We start from the raw sequence: 20,191 nt of genomic DNA, 5'->3' as shown, positions 1-20,191 counted from the left end.
AGGACAATAAATGTATTTCCATTTCACTCTTTAGAAAATTACATTTGTTTGTTTATTATGTATATGTCTGCATTCTCAAATACCACATTACTTTGTGGAGGTCAGAACAATTTTGGGGGTTTCCACTAAGAGACCCCTCAGGCTGAGTGGTCTTGCTGGCCTTCACTTTTGCCAGGTCACAGGTCAGGAGGTGTGACCAGGCAACTTGAGGGAGCTGTCCCCAGGGTAATTGCTGGGGGAAGGGGAAAGGGAAAGGGGAGGGGAGGAGCCATCTAAGGAGTTGCTGCAAGTAGGCCAGGGCTAGTGTTTTGTGTTCTTGGCTTCTTAGTATTGAATAGGAGCAAGCCCGCCCCAGCTCCCCTTACCCCCCCCCCCCCCAACACACAACTTTTGGTCTGCAACAAAAGCATCCTGGTTAATGCTAAATTAAATCAGATCCCTACTACTCAAAGTATCATCCTGTGGTTTGGAAATTGCCTAAGGATGCAGGCAGTTTCTTCACCTGCCCCATGCCTGATCTATTGGTCTTTTCTTTTTTTTCTTTTCAGACGATAATATCATTACATCATTCCCTTTCTTTCCTTAGACCCTTCCCTTACATCACCCTCCTTTAACCTATTTCAAATGCATGTCTTCTTTTTCTTTAATTGTTGTTACATGTGTATCTGTATCCATATTGAATAAAAAGGAAAAGAAAAAGGAACATGACTGGTTCTAGTATGGTGGAGGAGAAAGTTTATTATAGATATGTGGGCGAGCATAGCCAGAGGCAGGGACCTGAGGAAAGAGTCCAGGGTGGGCATGAGCAGATGAGCCGGGGAGAGGGGAGACCAGGGAGTCAGATGTAGCGGCCAGGAGTCCCAGTGTTAACAATTTTAGTGAAGAGCTGGTAACCAAAACCATTGTGTTATACAGTGAAGAGCAACCCCGCCCCCTGGGCTGGAGAATTCAGGGCAGAGGACTGGGTATGCCAGCCAGGAGAGCCTTGTAGCTGGTAGGAAGAACATGGCTGCCAGATCCACTTTGATATGTTGAGTGGTAGGCACCTCAGCCAGTTCAACCTACTCTGTGTAATGTTGCTTGTATGGTTTTGTTTGAGACAGGGTTTCTCTATGTAGACCTGGAACTCACTCTGTAGATCTGGCAGGCAGAGAACTCGGAGATTTTCTGCCTCAGCTTCCCAGAGTGCTGGAATTAAAGGTGTGCTCACCCCCCACCCCCCCAGCCTGCCTGTGTATGTTTTCTAGATGTTTTTTTAAATTTGCAATTTTGGGTATTTTATGTATGAGTTCTCTGTTTACATGTATGCCTGCATGTCAAAAGAGGGCATCAAATTCCATTGTAGATGGTGGTGGACTGCCATGTGGTTGCTGGGAATTGAACTTAGGACCTCTGGAAGAGCAGCCAGTGCTCTTAACCACTGAGCCATCTCTCCAGCCCCATATGTGTATTTTCAGGAGTGAAATTTGGCATTGAATCACTGATTGCTGTGTTCTTCAATGGAATAGACTATTTTTCTTCCCGTTCCTTAGTTGCCAGTAATTCTTTGTCTTGGGTTCCCCCTTCCATGTCGGCATGCCTATTGCTGTTACCCTGTCTGGTCTTACCTAGGCAGCCATGTTAGTGAGATACATCTCAAGCAATTCCCTGTTCCTGTGCTTACAACCTTTCTGCTTCAGGAACAGAAGTTATGTCACAGATGTATCCTTTGGGACTCTGCTTTGTTTTATTTTAATCAGGATCTCACTATACAGCCTTGGGTGACCTGAAACTCAAAGTTATTGAGTAGTCTCTTGCCTCTGTCTGCCTCTAAGAGTGCTTGCATTAAAGGTGTGCACCACCATGCTTGGCTGTCTAACTTAAGATACCTTAAGTTATAAGTTATTCATGTGGGCTGGAGAGATGGCTCAGTGGGTAAGAGCACTGACTGCTCTTCGGAAGGTCATGAGTTCAAATCCCAGCACCCACATGGTGGCTCACAACCATCTGTAAAAAGATATGACACCCTCTTCTGGTGTCTGAAGACAGCTACAGTGTACTTACATATAATAAACAAATCTTTAAAAAAATAAGTTATTCATGTGTCTAATAATTTAGTAGCCCAGAATTAGGAATTTTCAAAGAAAATAAGGAAATACCAGGCTGGGATCTTTAGAGTGCAATACAAATTACTGACCATATATAATGAAGTTTAAATAGTATCTGTGTTACATCAATAGTGTCTGTATTACATCACTTGTTTTGTGGAAGCTTTTGAGGCCCTGGCTCCCCGCCACTACAGCTCCTAGCATTCCTCTGAGCCTTAAACTCCCTCATAATTCCTGTCCCCCCCCCCCATGTTTCTTTTGCTTGAGATACATTCATTTCTCTGTGTCTGTCTCTGTTGCTTTGTTATGTAACTGACACTGGCCTGGCCGTAACATAGGCTGTCCTGGAACGCCTACCTGCCTTCTCTTTCAGTGCTTGGTGTAGGAATGTGGCTGCATGCTCAGCTTTGTCTTTAGTGGCCAAGCAGGTTTCTACTGTGGCTTCAAACCTAAGCTGGAATGAATGTCTTCTTAGGGACTTCATTCTCATTTTTGATGTTGGCATAACCGCATGTTTGGTATGTCTGCTTGAGTACTTCAGGGTCTCTGACCTGAGTTGTCTGCTGACGTTACATGTGTGTTTGGTAAGTTTTTAGGAAAGGATTCCTACATTGAGCTTAGGCCAACTTTTTTGCTGTCTTTGGGGAGGAGCAACAAATCCCGAGAATGCTTAAAATTTTGGGGCCATTTGAAGGATTTTAATGATGCTGTTTTTATTTCCTTTTGTTCTTTTCATAGTAAAAGAACTATCAGTCTTTGTCTAGGATTTGCTGGATTATTTTCTAAGGGTGACAAATACTGGTAGCATTTTTGGTAAACAAAGGGATGATCTAAATCTGGCCAACTTAGAATTGAACCAGAGTGTTCTCTGTGTCCTTGAAAGGGAATCCCATCCCCCCCATCATTCTGCCATGTCTGTGAGACTGCTCTGAGCAGGGTATACTGTGTTTTTGTAGCATCCTTTCCAGAACACTTGCTCTCTGGCAGATCTGGCCAGTCTCGTCTTCGTTCCAGTCCCACTGCTCTAGCTCCGACACTGCGGTGCCTTCCGGAGCCTGTGCTGCACAGAGCTGCATGCTTGTCCCTGGGCCATTTCCTGTTTCTATTCTAGTCTCTGGTGGCTCAGCTACACTTCCTGCCTGTGTGTCTCACACAGATTCTTCTTTCTGGACCCTCTTGTTTTCTTTAGAATAACCTCAGCCTGAGAAACAGATGAACTTTAATGTGATGGCTCCTGAGTTGGTCATACCTAAGAGGACTGATGGGAAGTGCCCCCTTTCCCCAGTGAAGCTCACCACATGACTGTGACTTGTTTTTCAGTTTGTCCCCAGCCTGCTAGAGGAAACTATAGACCAGAAACTTGGAAGAAAATGAATGGAGCCATCTTCCCCTCACTCATTAGACGTGCTAGGTTGCTAGGACTACTGTTGCTTATTCTTTTGCAGCTGGGGCTTACAAACATGTCTCCTACCTCTAAGCACGACAAGGGGTGCCTTTCTAGTGCAAGCCTCCCTGAAGTACAGAGTCTAAAATAGATGAAGGGTAGGTGGGTATAGCACGTTGTCTTCTGAGGGCCTGTAGAGAATACAGGGGTGGAAGGCGCTCCTGCTTATGCCAAGAGTTCGCGAAGAGTTTGTCTTTTCTGTTTGTGGTTTTGGTGTCTGAGACATTATCTATGTAGCCTTTGTTGACCTGTAACTCCTTATGTAGAAAGGTTGGCCTGAAATTCAAATAGATCCACCCAGCTGCCTTTGCCTAGTACTTGCTAATAGTGTGGGGACTAAAGGTCTGTACCACCACACTAGTTCACGTCCTGTGCTCCTCTCCATACACATACATGTACATATGCCCAGCTTAGAATGGGAGAATGAATGCAGGGAGGTAAACAAGGGGAAAAGGAAGAAGGCCATTCTAGACAGACATATCTTAAGGACTCCCTCCTCCTCCCAAGAAAAGCATTTGTTTAGAAATGTGTGCTTTGTGGTTGCGTCTGTTTTATTTCCTACATAGCTACTCTGCTGGTAACCTACAATACTGAAGCAGGCTGTTCAGAGATGAGCCCTGTGCCTGGGTATGGTTGTAGAGAAACGTTCAATAATGATGACTTTGAGTTCCTTAGGAAAGACTAAAGGATGTGATCCATCCGCTTGTAGACTTCAGTCAGAAATAGTTTGACCCAGAAGCCTGACCCTGAGTTTCTGTCTCCTTCCAGATCTGTGACCCAAGAATCATTAGGGTAGATCAGAAAGCAGCAGCCCACCCGCCAGGTGTTTTGATGCACACCTTTAATGCCAGTGCTTGGGAGGCAGAGGTGGGAAAATCTCCGATTCGAGATTAGCCTCTTCCTCAGAGTGAATTCCAGGACAGCCAGGGCTATACAGAGAAACCCTGTCTTAAGAACAACAAAACACTAACAACATAAAGCAGCAGTTGCTACCACCAGAACTAATTAAAGTAGAGCCTGGAACCAAAATGCTCCTGCAGAAACAAGCAGAGGAAACAGAAATACAGGTCTAGTTACCTGACCTGTGTGAAGAGCTTATCCGCAGTGAGTTTTTTGAAGATGTAGTTTTTTAGCTTTTTAACATGCACAGTTGGGAGGAGAGAGTAGAATGGAGACAGAGTGTTAACCATGCTAGTCCCCTCCCTAAACACGCACACACACACACACGAGCGGGGAGGTCCAGAAAGAAATAGAGGATGCAGGGCCAAGAGACTCCTGAGTCAGCGTATGGGTGATTGTGTTGGCTTCCATTCACTCATTTCTTCCTTTTATAATGTTCTGTAGAAAATAGCAGTCAAACCCAGATTCTAACCCCAAAATACATAATCACCAAGTTATTTTTATTTGCTAGGGTGGGGTGTTTGGGCCTTTGGAAATATGCCACGTCTACCTAGAAATACTCTCTTTGTAGAGAAACCTCTAGGACTGTCTCCCTTTAGTTAGGAATCTCTCAAACATAGTCTGGAGTTTTCTTCCCATATCTAGTAAAACACTTGGTGTTCTGCCTGGAAGCTGTGTTGAGCCCATGTATATTATGGTCCCATACGAGGGGAGCCAGTACTTGATCCATCAGCTCCTGTGTCCTGAACCCGTTCCCTCTTCCCCCATGCACCAGCTTGGAACTGACAAGTATTGTGACATAATCTTTGATTACCATGATCACCCTCCAAGCTGGGAGCCTCCTTCCCTGTTTAACACTTACCAGCGGAGGCTGAGAAGCCATGCCTTCACAGCTGGAACCTAGAGATTGAAGGCTTGAGCTTGAGAGTCAACACAGTTTTCACTTAAGGCCAGCCTTGATGTAAAAGAATTCTCAGTGTTGTCTACTGAGATGAGTTAAGGTAATTTGTCAACACTTTGGGAACAGGAAAGATTTCAGATGAAAGGAGGCGTGTTGAGAGGATGTAATAAGAATGTTTGGATTTCCCCACACCGTCTTCTAGAACTTGACAGAGGCTTCCCTGCATTGTTGTCCTGGTTTAAAGGTACTGAAGTTGGTGGCCGCCTTTTCTTCCTTCAGAATCTTGTCTATTCCTCATCACCAGGTCTACTTGTTCTACATAAGTATTTATTTAGACTTTTATCTATACTGTGGTAGGTATCTATACTGGCTAATAGAAATTTAGAACTTTACAAAGCTGGAGACCCTCAGTCTCCTAATTACTGTTCCTGTTCAGCACATCTCTAGCTTTGCCTGCCCCCGCTGGCCTTACTGGGTTTCTGATTGCTGTGGTTCTGAGGGAAGAGTCAGTGACTCTCAGTATCTACCCAGTCAGTATCCTCTCTACTGTTGCATTCCTCATGCCCAAAACTCTCCTTTTTCTTGCCTTCCTTGCTTGAGTTCTGGAATCACAGATGGTGGTCTTGTGTGCTTGGCCTTCCTGTTAGGCAAGGCCTAACTTTGGAAATATAGCATTTGCTAGCTCCCTTGCCTTTGCTAGTTTTTTAATGTTCTTGTTTCTTGCTGGGATTATAACTGCCCTTTTCCTTAGATATGCACTGCTCCAACTCAGACCTACCCCCACCCCCAAGTAAGATTTTATTCTGTTAGCAGGTGATTAACTAATGATTTAAAAAATACTGTAGATATATTTGGCCACAAGGTCGTTACTAACTGGATAAGACATTTCTCTCTGACCCACGTGAGAAGCCTGGAAACGTGTGTGGGGTGGTTAAGCTGGCCAAGTAACATTAGGACCATAACAGACTGGAGAGTAAAATTTCAACCAATTTCTGACCTGTGGGAGTTCTTTTAGATCTCCCAGGTATTAAGTTGGTTCATATAGGAATGCCTAGCAGTGAGTTAAAAGCGTACTAAGACTGGGTCTTTCCTTGTCGCCTATGACGACTGCCTCATGGCTTTCACTCCTCCATTTTTGTGTTTACCTCCTTTGAGGTGGTGTTTTAGTCAGGGTTTCTATTCCTATACAAACAACATGAGCACAAAGCAAGTTGGGGAGGAAAGGGTTTATTCAGCTTACACTTCCACATTGCTGTTGATCACCAAAAGAGGTCAGAACTGGAACTCAAGCAGGTCAGGAAGCAGGAGCTGATGCAGAGGCCATGAAGGGATGTTTCTTACTGGCTTGCTTCCTCTGGCTCGCTCAGCCTACTCTCTTATAGAACCCAAGTACACCAGCCCAGGGATGGCACTACCCATAATGGGCCCTCCCCGCCTTGATCACTAATTGAGAAAATGTCCCACAGCTGGATCTCATGGGGGCATTTTCTCAAGGGAGGCTCCTTTCTCAGTGATAACTCCACCCTGTGTCAAGTTGGCACACAACGCCAGCGAGTGCAGGTGGTTTGCAGAAATTTTCTAGGATAAGAACAGCTATGGAAGCCGAGCGGTGGTGGTGCACGCCTGTATTCCCAGCACTCTGGGAGGCAGAGGCAGGCGGATTTCTGAGTTGGTGGACAGCCTGGTCTACAGAGTGAGAAAACCAAATACAACAAACAAAAAAACAAACAAAGAACAGCTATGGAACAACTCATGTGTTTTATTGGGGAGGGGGGTGCATATTAGAGCTGTTGAGCAGAAACATTCAGTGTGATTAAACCTCCAACTGAGAAGACTTGTGGGAGCAAGACATTGACCCCTGCGAAATCAGTGGCTGCAGCAGTACCCAAGCTGCTATGTGCAGGAGCCTCTGCTACAGGAACATTAAGCGGCACCATCTCTCCTCCCCTCCCTCTACGCCTCAGCAGCAGCCTCAGCCTCCACCCTGACTCACACCCACTTCCAGATTTTGCTTTGGTGAGTTAGAATAGCTGGATTTTCTTTTCCTTCTTTAAACAATTAGAATGAATTTTGGTCAGTGACCCTACCTCCAAACAGCCTTCTTTCTCTCTGGCTCCTTTCTTGCTGCTCTAGCAACAGCTTTTGTCTTTTTAAATGGGACAGTCAGTACTTTAGGTGGCAGCACCTGTCCAAGTCCCAAGTATAAAAGGTAGAATGAGATAGACGTGACATGGCCATTAGAGATTGAACCAAAGGGGACTCTTCATCAGACTGCAGTTACCAACCAGTCTTGTGTGTGACTGGCACTCACTTCTCTGGTCACTAATAGTCTAATCCTGCTTAGTCCCTCAGGCTCATGAGGCAGAGACAATTTAATACAATGCAGTCAAGAATAAGAGCCTCTGGGCTGGAGAGACTGCTCTGCAGAGCTCCAGAGTTCAGTTCCCAACGACCACATGGTGGCTCACAACCATCTGTAGTGAGATCTGACACCCTCTTCTGGTGTGTCTGAAGACAACACAATAGGATACTTACACATTAAATGAATACATAAATCTTTAAAAAAAAAAAAAAAAAAAGAGCCAGGCAGTGGTGGCCCATGCCTTTAATCCCAGCACTTGGGAGGCAGAGGCAGGCGGATTTCTGAGTTTGAGGCCAGGTTATACAGAGAAATCCTGTCTCGAAAAACCAAATAAATAAATAGCCTCACCTTATAGTAAAGAGGGTGGACCAGGAAGTTGTCTATGGTCTTCATTTTAAAGTTGATGCTGGGGCAGGAGGGCTACCTGAGCTCTATGAATTCCAGGCCAGCTTGTATAGTGAATCTGTATCTCAAGAGAAAAAGAAGAAAACAGTAAAATAGGTGCTCTAATAAAATGGATAGCAGATGTGATAAAGCTAGACCCGTGATTTGTCGTTGGTTTGTTTTTGAAATAGAGGTTTTATTGTATTGCTGTGCCTGGCCTTGGACTTGAATATTTCTTCTTTAGCCTTTTAAGCAGCCGGGACCGCAAGTACACACCACTACATCTAGCTTTGAAGTTTCCAAGGGAAACACAATTTTAAACTAGAATTGTACCTGTAACACATTTATTTCTCAGAGTTGGTCTCCATCCTTGTTCTACAGCTGAGAGATGTAAGGCGTGTGTTAAGGAGCCTGCTGCCCTGCTGTGGGAGCACTTTTGTGGCCTGGTTTGGGAATGTGGGTGCTGAAGCTTACTTGGTAGCTGTCCTTTCAGTAGGGAACCTTCGCATCCTTTAGCTTGGGGAATGAAGCCCCACTGCAGTTTAAAAGGGTCTCTGCAGAGCAGAGCCAGCAGGAAGTGTGAAGTCTTAGAGCCCCTGAGACAGGCTCGTTCTAGACCATGAGGATATCTTTATTTCTCCATCTTTAGCCATATCCTTTTGATTGATAATGGGATTAGAACAAAGTTAATGTGAATCCCCAGCAGATTCTAGACTAAGATTTAGGAGGCGCGTGCTCTGTGTGCCGACTCTAGTCCCTAGTACACAGTACCATTTCACCTGTTTCTCTTCAAGTGTTTGCTAATAGTAAACTCTGCCACCCTTTATAAGTATGTACTTAAGAATGTTGTTTTTGTTGTTGCTTTTTTGAAAAACATGGAGCCAACAAAACCAAACCCTTTTTTGAGACAGATTGTCACTTTGTAGCTTAGAATGGCCTTGAACTCCCAATCCTCTTTCCTCTGCCTCAAATGATAGAATTATACACGTGTATCACCATGCTTACACCTCCCAGATTTGTTTTAAGTAATTAATTGTTCTGGTTCATTTCCCTGAGTTTGAATTTGTTGCCCCATCCTTCCTTCTGCCCTGTGGGGTTTTCCACATCTCTCCTGTGTTTTTGAGGATTGACTTAGGTTCTCCAACATATGAACAGATTCCTTATGTTCCTGGATCTGTGGGACTAGACTCGGAAACTGACACATTAAGCATTTAGACTTTTCTAATCTATCAATCATTCAGAGTGTTTGTGAGGTTGTAATATAATTTGTCGTTGTCTCCCCTCCCTTCCCATCCCTCCCACCCCCTGCCATACAGTGTAGGCTATACCTGACTCTCCAACTTTTTCAAACCCAAGGCCTCCACGCACTTGCAGATGAGCACTGGCCTCAGCCCTTAGCTTGTTTGATACAAGCTAGGCAAAACTCGTCACAGCTAAGTAGGTACTTGCTGTGGTCTCCTTCTTGCATAGTTTTATGTGTAAGCCATTTATCTTCCTACTCTTTAACCCTGTATTGGTATCTAATGGCTTCACCAGGCAACTGGTTCATGGTCCATCTTGTGAACTTTTCTTTTCTTGGAGAGCACAGCCCCCAGCCTCCACCAAGGAGGTATGGACTATGATTTCAGTTACAGTTTTGTTGTGGTGTGAAGGGAAGGTGTCAGCTGCTGAATTCTGTTTGTCAGCAGAGCCTGACAAACCCATGCTGGCACACTCTAGAGCTGGGCAACAATCACAGCTGGAACAGTTATCGTCATGGAGTCCCTGTGGGCCTCCGCTGTCAGGTCACATCCCAAAATAACACTGGGCAGTATTTCAAGTGAAGAAATGAAGGCTTTCGGGGCTGTAGCCAGCCTGGAGTGTGCGATTCTGTGTGAAATGGTTGGACCTGCTCCAGCGTTTTGATCTACATGGTAGATGAGCAATAAAATTCAGGAAACACGTTGGAAACACGTGAGGAAATTCTTTTGGCCCTGCTGCTTCCTTGGAACTGGCAAGGGCACTGAGTGGGCTGATCCTTGCCTCCCATCTCCCCAGGATTGTACTTGGAGAAGAGCAAACCCAGGGAAAAGCTATCCAATTGGAGAGATTGGATACACTTCTAAGCATCCCCTCCTCTCCCAAGAGACACTTACTAGATGGGTCCTTTGGGAGAGTTTTGAGAACATGGGGCTCTAAAATGCTAAAGGCACATGGGGCTTAGGTTGATGAAACTTTTATCTTTGGAAGTGTGCTCTAGAAAACAGGCTTGTTAGGCAGACTGATTGTCTGACTCAACAACCACAGATCAGATTTGTATGAAACAGGAAACCTGAAAAACTGGCCTATTGTAAAGTAGGAAGCCAAGATGTGTCGTCCCAGGCAATAACACGTCATGAAGTTTGGGGTAGTACCTTTCCCCTTCAAGAGGAGTGGTTTGGGAGACAGCTTTTGGAGACTTAAACTCTTAAATCCAATAAAAACATTTACTATGTAATTAGCCCCTGGGGCTAATTAATATTCCTGCTGCATGGATATTGTATGTTCTCACTCTCTGTTTATCTCAAATTGTAACGTGTGTATGTGGTGGATGCATATGATTGAGATGTGTTTCTGGAATGCAGGTATAGAACCTGGAGGAGACACTTGAGTATATGTCCTGGTTGATCGTTCTCTGCTCATGCTATTGAGAGTATCATTGAACCTGCAGCCCGACATTTCCAGCTACGCTGGCTGGTCCTCAAGCCCCAGCAATCTTGTCTATTCCCCAGCACAGGGGCTACTGGTCCTTGAGGTCATTCCCAGCTCTGACATTGGTGTGTACATACATATGTATGTACGCATACACTCACTCACTCTTCCTGAGACAGCGTTTCCCCATGTGGCCTTGGCTGTTCTGGAACTCACTCTGTAGACTAGGATGGCCTTGAACTCAGATCCCCCTGTCTCTGCCTCCCAAGTGCTGGGACTAAAGATGTGCCCTACCACTACTCAGCATATACTTCTTATTCTAGAATACTGTAGCCGTTCTTTTGGCCCCAGCTGTACTGTGTGCTGGTCAATTTTGTGAGCATGCCCCACACAGTGTCACAAGCTCATATTTGTCCAGGTCTCTCATCGAAAGCCTAAGCCAAGCTTGTTTTCCAGATTACTTAAAATCACTATTAATAATTACCTAAAGCTGAACTTTGTTTACATAACTCATAATATGGCATGGTTTTCCCTCAGTTCATACTGCTTTATAAAATAATGGAGAGAAGATGAATGAACAAGATTGGACCTGAGCTTTTGCCTGGGGTTTTAGCTACCTAGTCACCAGGTGACCTGCGTAGATAACTCAAGCTTTCTCTAGGCATCAGTTTCCATGTCTCCAAAATTTAGTGATAGTAGTGTATAGCACAAGAGTAATTTTTTAAAAAATTAAAATATAGAAAATGCCAGCCTGGTCTACAGGGTGGGTTCCTGGGCAGCCAAGGCTAAACAGAGAAACCCTGTCTTTTTTTTTTTTTTTTTTTTTTTTTTTTTTTTTAAAGGAAAGAAAAATCTACAGACTGAGACAAGTGGACAAGTGTGGTGGGCTAGCACTTGTCTGTAATCTTAGCACTAGGAAGATAGAGGAGGGAGGGTCAGAAATAATCAGTGTGAATCCAACCTGAACTGCATGAAACCATGGATGGATGGATGGATGGATGGTTGGATGGATGGATGGATGGATGGATGGATGGATATGTGCAGATTGAGCCTCAGGTGGTACTGCCTCAGTAAACTGGCAGAAGATCACCTTAGATACATAAGGACTGTGAGGCTGGCAGGGTGGGGGATGGGGTGATAGAATGCAGCACAGAAGTGCCTTGCACAAAACAGTGTTCAAGCAGTGGCTCTTGTTCATGCTGAATTTTTTTTGCCCTTCCCCATTCTTAAATGGTCTGCTTCTTAAAATCATTTCACATCAGTGGTCCCTGTGTGGACCAGTTACCACCTGACAAAACTTTTCCAGCTTGTTAAACTGGTTTTAAACCAATCAAGAGAAAGATGAGTGGTGCCCTCTGCGTGGCCCGTTCTCTGCCCAGCATCCTCGCTGGCACAGGGCTATTGACAATAGCTTATTTAGCACTTTTTCTTAGAGGAATTTAAGACATTTCTCAACTGACAAAGTGTCTTTTCTTCAAAGTGTCTTTATGAAGAAAGTCCCTCCTTGCCATCCATAAATCCCAAGACTTGAGCCCCAGAGCTGCTTCTGGGGTCCCTCAGTCAAGACTGAGCAGGTACCTCAGATCTTGGGTAAGCTCTGGTCATTAACACAAGTGTGGCTGAATCTATTCCCTGAGTGGTTGGTTGGTAGGCCTCCTGGGTGAGGACCAAGTGGGAAGCAGCAAAAAGATAGTCAGGAGGTCTTATGCATTATCTCAGGTGCTTTCTAATACACTGTATTTACCTGTGTCCAAAAAGAACACTTAGTTTTTCTTTTCCTTTTTTTTAAAAAGATGTATTTATTTTATTTATGAGTACACTGTGGGTGTCTTCAGACACACCAGAAGAGGGCATCAATCCCATTACAGATGATTGTAAGTCACCATGTGATTGCTGGGAATTGAACTCAGGACCTCTGGAAGAGCAGTCGGTGCTCTTAACCACTGAACCATCTCTGTAGCCCAAGAACATTTAGTTTTTCAAAGCAATTTGAACAGAACCAAATTAGGGCTTTGGAGGCTGGACAGAGCTTGCTCAGTTGAAAAAGTGTGTACATAAGTTTGATCCCTAGAACCCACATCAAAAAATGAGGCATGATGATAGTACACACATCTGTAATATATGTACCAGGGAGCAGAGATAAACAGATTTCTTTTTGTTTGTTTGGTTTGGTTTGGTTTTGGTTTTTTTTTTTTTTTTTTTTTTGTTTTTTGTTTTTTGTTTTTTGTTTTGTTTTGTTTTTCTCGAGACAGGGTTTCTCTGTATGGCCCTGGCTGTCCTGGAACTCACTCCTTAGACCAGGCTGGCCTCGAACTCAGAAATCCGCCTGCCTCTGCCTCCCAGCAGTGCTGGGATTAAAGGCGTGCACTACGACTGCCTGGCTGGTAAACAGATTTCTGAGGCATGTTGGCTAGTCTTCTTAGATAGTTCTAGTTTCATTTGAAGATCTGTTGTCACACAAACCTCAAGGTATACAACACCTAAGAAACAGTGTCTGAGATCAACCACTAGTTGCACATTGCAAGTGCATACTCCATCTCAAACACAACTGCAAGAGGACACGGGCAGGGATAGGTCTCCAAAGCTGGCAGTGGCTGTGCAACTTGGAAGGTGAAAATCAAGGCTAGCACTGTCTATATAGTAAGTTCAAGGTCAACCTGAGCTGCATGAGACCCTGAATCAGTCAACAAGTGTGTGAAAAAAACAAAGGGGACATTTGATATTCTCTCTTGTTCTCTCTCTGACATTTGATTCTTAATATCTTGTAGAGTATGCTAATTTCTTCCTCAGTAAGCAAATGGGTCTTTTTAGAAACTGGCAGCATGCGGGGGAGCAAGGGCTGTTGTACAAGGGTCTCCTGGTCCTCCAGCAGAGCACTGCATTTGTGCATTTGGCAAACTTGGTCCATCTCTCTTACAGATTTATTTATTTGTGATATTGTAAGTACACTGTAGCTGTCTAAAGACACTCCTGAAGAGGGCATCAGAGTTCGTTGCAGATGGTTGTGAGCCACCGTGTGGTTGCTGGGATGTGAACTCAGGACCTTCAGAAGAGCAGTCAGTGCTCTTAACCACTGAGCCATCTCTCCAGCCCCAGGAATTAGAAATTTAATGCCAGATCTTCTTGGCATTGAAGAGATTCTCTCTCTTTCCCATGTTCCATATTCCTTTCTTACCTCCTTGCTGATATAATACAAAGGTTTAGTTTGAAAAAGTCTTTTAATAAACAGGTTGCAGTGGTGTGAGGGATGGGCTGGAGTGGTTTCTCGACATTGAAAGCATTGGCTGCTCTTCCAGAGGAACCTGGTTCAATTCCCAGCATCCACGTGGCAGCTCATAATTGTGTGCAACTCTTATTCCAGGGATTTGATAGACATACATGCAGACAACACACTGATGCACATAAAAAATAAAATATTTACAAAAAAAAAAACACCCACACACACTCTCATAATGTGTGAGATGTGAGGAAGAGGGGTTCCTAGCAGTGTGCTCTGGATTTCTCCGTGGAGTAGCACTTAGTGTCACTTTCATCAGATCTTGTTGGAGGATAGAATGGACCACTGAACTACTATTTGTAGCCCAGGTGCCCCTCTGCACATCTGAGGCTTTATAGATAAATGCACATTCTTAAGGCTTGTGGCTATTTTTGCTAAAGTAGCAGAATTGAAATAGGTTTCAATTTGTTTGGTTACCTAGGTGGAAGTTAGCTGACTGGTTTATGGGTTTTTTGTTTTGTTTTTGAAATAGGGTCTTAGAAATCACTTACATAGACCAGACTGGCCCCTGGTCTCATAAATAATATACTTGTATTAACTATAAAGAATGAACGTGAGTTGATTCTATCTCCCAAATATTTGGGTGCCAGCACAGCCTGACTCTGTATGTTTGTGTGTTTGTCTTTTGACTCATTTCTTGCTGTGTAGTCCAGGCTGGCCTTAAACTCAATCCTACTGCCTAGTCTCTTAAGTGCCAGTCTGCAGATGTGCACCGCCTTGCTCAGCAGTGTGGGGAAAGTTCAGAAGGACCACAGATTTACAAATATATTCAGCGTGGTCCTTCATGAAGTTTGCTGTATGGAAGCTAGTGTTGTGACCAGTATATATACACTAATTTGGCTTCTTTTTACTAATATCCTTCCATGTTGTTTCAGGATCTGTCTGGTTCAATAGATGATCTCCCCATGGGGACAGAAGGAGCTCTGAGTCCTGGCGTGAGCACATCAGGGATTTCCAGCAGCCAAGGAGAGCAGAGCAATCCAGCTCAGTCTCCTTTTTCTCCTCACACTTCCCCTCACCTGCCTGGTATCCGAGGCCCATCCCCGTCCCCTGTTGGCTCTCCTGCCAGTGTCGCTCAGTCTCGCTCAGGACCACTCTCGCCTGCTGCAGTGCCAGGTACCCTCAATACTGGTTTTTGGGTAGAGGGAAAGCTACCTGGTCTTGTGATAAAAGGGAGCTTTGATTGATGTCTGCATGGTTTTTTCCCTTAGCATTTGAAGAAGGGAGGTGGGAAGCCCTTGGATAAATACCACTGTATATATGGCATAGGAAGTGTTGGGCCATTTCCAGATCCAAATTCACCTCGTAGTTAGAATTCTCAGGCTGAGCCATGGTTTTTTTTCTTTTTTCTTTTTTTTTTTTCTTTTTCTTTTTTCTTTTTTTTTCTTTTTCTTTTTTTTTTTTTTCTTTTTTTTTCTTTTTTCTTTTTTTTGTCTGGAGCAGGCAACCAGATGCCACCTCGGCCACCCAGTGGCCAGTCGGACAGCATCATGCACCCTTCCATGAACCAATCAAGCATTGCCCAAGATCGAGGTGAGAGCTTGGGTTTCAACAGAGGGCTAGCAGGAGCACCCCAACCTACCACAACTGTGACATGTTGTTGTCAACTACAAACATGCTGGGCCAAATTCCTAGCTGTGCCATGGCTGCAAAATGAGTGAATGTGGTACTAACATAACCGTGTTAGTGCCTTGTTCAGTAACTCCTGGAGAATGAACTGTATGGCGGGAAAACTTAGACTAAGGCCAGCCACAGACTGCTAGGCTCAGCGAGCTTGTCCCCTTGTCCGTCCTGCCGCTGTTGCGCTACGGAGCTCAGTGCTGACCAGCATTTTGGTGGCTTGCGCCTTTCATTGACTACTTCATTTAGGAAGCATTTTCTGAAACTCAGCATTTTGGTTTTTTAGGTTTTGTTGTTTGTTTGTTTGTTTGTTTTGGTGTGGTTTTTTCTTTTGTTTTTTTGTTTTGTTTTTTGTTGATTCAGGGCAGTGGTGGCACATGCCTTTAATCACAGAACTGGGGAAGGCAGATGCAGGTAGATGTCCTGAGCTCCAGACCAGCCTGGTGTACTGCGAGTTCCAGGACATGCCGAATCATTGTCTTAAAAACAAAATGACAACGAAAGTATATATATACCCCACGTCAATGGCATGTCACTCCAGACACCTGAATGGACAAACGCAGATTCCATGACAAAGAAAGTTCCAGCAGAGTGGGGAAGCCATTTATCCCCATTGTACTGAGCAGATAATTATTTGGATACATTCCACAAATAGGTTATATGCAGAGGAACCCCCAGATGCCCCAGTATACTTCCCCTCAGCCCGGCTCGGCCTTATCTCCACGTCAGCCTTCTGGAGGACAGATGCACTCGGGCATGGGCTCCTACCAGCAGAACTCCATGGGGAGCTATGGTCCCCAGGGGAGTCAGTACGGCCCACAAGGTGAGTGTGCTACTCCTTAGAAGTAAATGGAAGAGATGCGTTAGCAGCCAGCTTAAAAGAACAGGGCATTCTTGTTTACATCCCCTGCAAAGCCCTGGGGAGGACTGGGGCAAAAGTCCAGTCCAGTGTGTCATTTTGTCACCTTGAATGGCTTTTGATGGGCCAATGCAAACGCTGAATAGGTAATGGCACTGTGCTATGAATGGATGTGCATTGATCACACGTGCACGCACAGAACACACAAATTAAGAAAATGTTCCACTGGGAGGCAGGGAGAATATGTAGAAAGGAAAGAATTCTACTGAATGTTGAAGGGCCCGGAGAGTAACAAGGCCATCATTCTGTGCTGGCAGTCATAGTGGAGTGTGGCTCAGCAATGAACAAAGCCCTGGATTCAATCCCCAGCAAACCTCACCCCAAATTGGGGGCGGGGCCAGAGAGGCACACCTGTATGCTCCCCCTCTTTTTTTTCCTCCCGTTAATGATGGATTTGTTCAATTTCCTGACCAAAATATTGATGGATTCTAACTGTTTTAGAGTTGTAGTTCTGGGACTTACTAACCGAAGCTTGTGCTGTCTTTCCCTCCCCTCCCAGGAGGCTATCCTAGGCAGCCGAACTATAATGCCTTGCCCAATGCCAACTACCCCAATGCAGGCATGGCTGGAAGTATGAACCCTATGGGTGCTGGAGGTCAGATGCATGGGCAGCCTGGAATCCCACCTTACGGAACGCTTCCTCCAGGGAGAATGACTCACGCAGCCATGGGCAACAGGCCTTATGGCCCTAATATGGCCAACATGCCACCTCAGGTTGGGTCAGGGATGTGTCCTCCCCCAGCGGGGATGAACCGGAAAACTCAAGACTCTGCTGTTGCCATGCATGTTGCTGCCAACTCCATCCAAAACAGGTAAGGCCTGGGCGGTGAGGAGAACTTACAGGCTCATGCATGTACATAAGTTCTTCTAAGCACTTTAAAGCACTGTGTTTTCTCTTTCTTTCTTTCTTTCTTTCTTTCTTTCTTTCTTTCTTTCTTTCTTTCTTTCTTTCTTTCTTTCTTTCTTCAAGACACTTTTTTTTTTAACACAGTTTAAACACATACAAATGTGCTAGTTCTTAAGGATGTTAGAGTAAAAATTCATATGCCAAAGTATTCTGTGTACAGAACTTAAGCTAGGTGTGGTGCTTTATGCCTGTGGGCTAGCTACTTGGGAGACTGGAGTCCAACCTGGTGTTGTTTTAGCATGACAAATGAGTGTTAGGATTGAGCATGCCTTATAGGCTTTATGTCTATAAGTAGAAATATAGCAACTTTCGATGTTGCTTATGGGAAAGTGATGTTTATAAAACATAAGGTAGAGCAGTGGTGGCACACGCCTTTAATCCCAACACTTGGGAGGCAGAGGCAGGCAGAATTTTGAGTTCAAGGCCAGCATGGTCTATAGAGTGAGTTCTAGGACAGCCAGGACTACACAGAGATACCCTGTCTCAAAACCCCCGTGGCCCACTCCCCCCCCCCCCCCCAAAAAAAAAAACCCATCATAAGACTATTCTTCAAGGATTGTTCCCTTTGAACTAAGCTAGTGTTTTGTTTGCTTTACAGAGTATAGACCATCCTTGAACCTGTTGTGGCAAATAGAACAATAACTAGATGTGGCCAGGGTTAGACTTGAGAATTAAAACATTTCCTATTCTCATTAGACAATTAAATAACCCTATTTCTTTTTTTGGTTTTTTGAGACAGGGTTTCTCTGTGTAGCCCTGGCTGTCCTGGAACTCACTCTGTAGACCAGGCTGGCCTTGAACTAAGAAATCTGCCTGCCTCTGCCTCCCAAGTGCTAGGATTAAAGGTGTGCGCCACCACTGCCCAGCTAATAACCCTATTTCTTTTTGCTCATTCCCAAATGTAAAAGTTGAGTGTATCTCTAACCTTTTCTTCTCTTTAATTTAATCCTCTTCCTTAGGCCACCAGGCTACCCAAATATGAATCAAGGGGGCATGATGGGAACTGGACCTCCCTATGGACAGGGGATTAATAGTATGGCTGGCATGATCAACCCTCAGGGACCTCCATATCCTATGGGTGGAACCATGGCCAACAATTCAGCAGGTCAGTGTAATTAAGTGCTCATCACAGGAATTTCTTCAAGAAAGATCTTCCAGTTAGAGTAAAATCTTTTGGACTTGAATTGTTTTCTTTTTCCAGGGATGGCAGCCAGCCCAGAGATGATGGGCCTTGGGGATGTTAAGTTAACTCCTGCCACAAAAATGAACAACAAGGCAGATGGAACACCCAAGACAGAATCCAAATCTAAGGTAATGGTTTGTATCTTTTGCCCTTGCGACTTTGTATCTTATCCCCTTAACTGAATGATAAGAAGGTAAAATGAGAGTCAGGCAGTGGTGGCACGTACCTTTATTTAGTTCTATTGCTCAGGAAGCAGAGGCAGATGGATCCCTGAGTTGAAGACCAGCCTGGTCTACAGAGCGAGTTCAGGGACAGCCAGAACTACACAGAGAATGACAGGATTTTAGCACGTTATGATGTGGTGCCCAGCAGGGCGGTCCACTGCCTGAGCACATCTCTCCCTCTGTGCTCTCTGTAGCACTTCTGAGGGGCTCAGCCTTGTGTGCTTACGCGCTGACGACACAGGCTGCAGGCGGCCAGCATGCCCTTCTCTTCCTAGACTTTACGCAGAGCAACAGAACTGGTTGGTACTGCCATTCTTGAAGAAGACAGTGATGCAGGTGGGGACTGGGTTCTTCACCTCACTATAGGGTTGTGTCTAGATGTGTTGGAGTTACAGGGACTTGGGAAACCCCCTAATTGGAAACCAGACATCAGTCCTCTAAAAATAGCTGCCATGTTTACCTGATGATCCCCCTGGCTTGTTTGTTTTGTTTTGTTGGGGAGTGAATAGGCTGTTTTGTTTTGTTGGGGAGTCACTAGGTAGCTCTGGACCTCGAACTCACTATATATAGACCAGATTGGCCTTGAACTCACAGAAATCCAGCTGCCTCTCTTCCTCCTCCGTTGCTGGATTAAAGATGTGTGCTGCATACCCAGTACACATCTCCACTGTCAAATTTGACTAATGAGAAGGAATGCAAGGCTTCCATTAGCAGGGAGGAGGCAACCTTCCTGTAGCCCAACACTTGGGAGCCAGAGGCGGGCGGAGCACTCGTAGACCACTCTCAGCCTGGTCTACAAAGTGAGTTCTAGGACAGCCAGGGCTACACAAAGGAACCCTGGCTCAAAAAAAAAAAAAAAAAAAAAAGTAGGGTCTGTTGAAATAGCTCAGTTGTTAGGAGCACTGGCTACTCATCCAGAGGACTTGAATCCAATTCCCAGCACCAAATGGCGGCTCCCACTGCCTGTAACTGCTCTAACTCCAGCCCCAGAGAGTCCATTGGTGGTGGATCCTCTTCTGGTCTTGCAAGCACCAGACACTTGGAGAGAACATGTGGATTTATACTCATGAAGTAATTTTTAAATTTTAACATTAGAATTCAAACAACTTTGAAATAAAAATAATCACACAAATCTAGAGAGTAAACATCTCTACAGTTAGAACAACATCCTGAAACTGCAGTTTGGCGGTGAATTTTGCACCTTTACTATCATACACATTTTTTTAGAAGAACAAATAACTTCTAAGATATACTCCCAGCACCTGGGAGGCCAAAACAGGAAATTTTCACAACATGCTCAGGCTCTAGAAGAC

At 44.7% G+C, this 20,191-nt stretch overlaps 1 protein-coding gene across 4 annotated transcripts in view; it reads left to right on the top strand.

Annotated features, from left to right (window-relative positions):
- Arid1a (AT-rich interaction domain 1A) overlaps positions 1-20,191 on the top strand; it is a 78,676-nt gene that overhangs the window by 45,983 nt on the left and 12,502 nt on the right. For 3 of the 4 annotated variants that reach the window (XM_052177661.1, XM_052177658.1, XM_052177657.1), the window contains exons 5-10: positions 14,901-15,141; positions 15,469-15,558; positions 16,301-16,468; positions 17,064-17,376; positions 18,431-18,576; positions 18,673-18,782. In XM_052177661.1, the coding sequence (XP_052033621.1) occupies positions 14,901-15,141; positions 15,469-15,558; positions 16,301-16,468; positions 17,064-17,376; positions 18,431-18,576; positions 18,673-18,782 (1,068 nt within the window). The remainder of the gene's footprint in view (positions 1-14,900; positions 15,142-15,468; positions 15,559-16,300; positions 16,469-17,063; positions 17,377-18,430; positions 18,577-18,672; positions 18,783-20,191) is intronic. The other variant, XM_052177660.1, reaches the window with a different exon arrangement.

This window comes from Apodemus sylvaticus, chromosome 3, assembly GCF_947179515.1.
Source record: "Apodemus sylvaticus chromosome 3, mApoSyl1.1, whole genome shotgun sequence".
Lineage (NCBI taxonomy): Eukaryota > Metazoa > Chordata > Mammalia > Rodentia > Muridae > Apodemus > Apodemus sylvaticus.
This window is presented reverse-complemented; position numbering and strand designations above follow the sequence as displayed.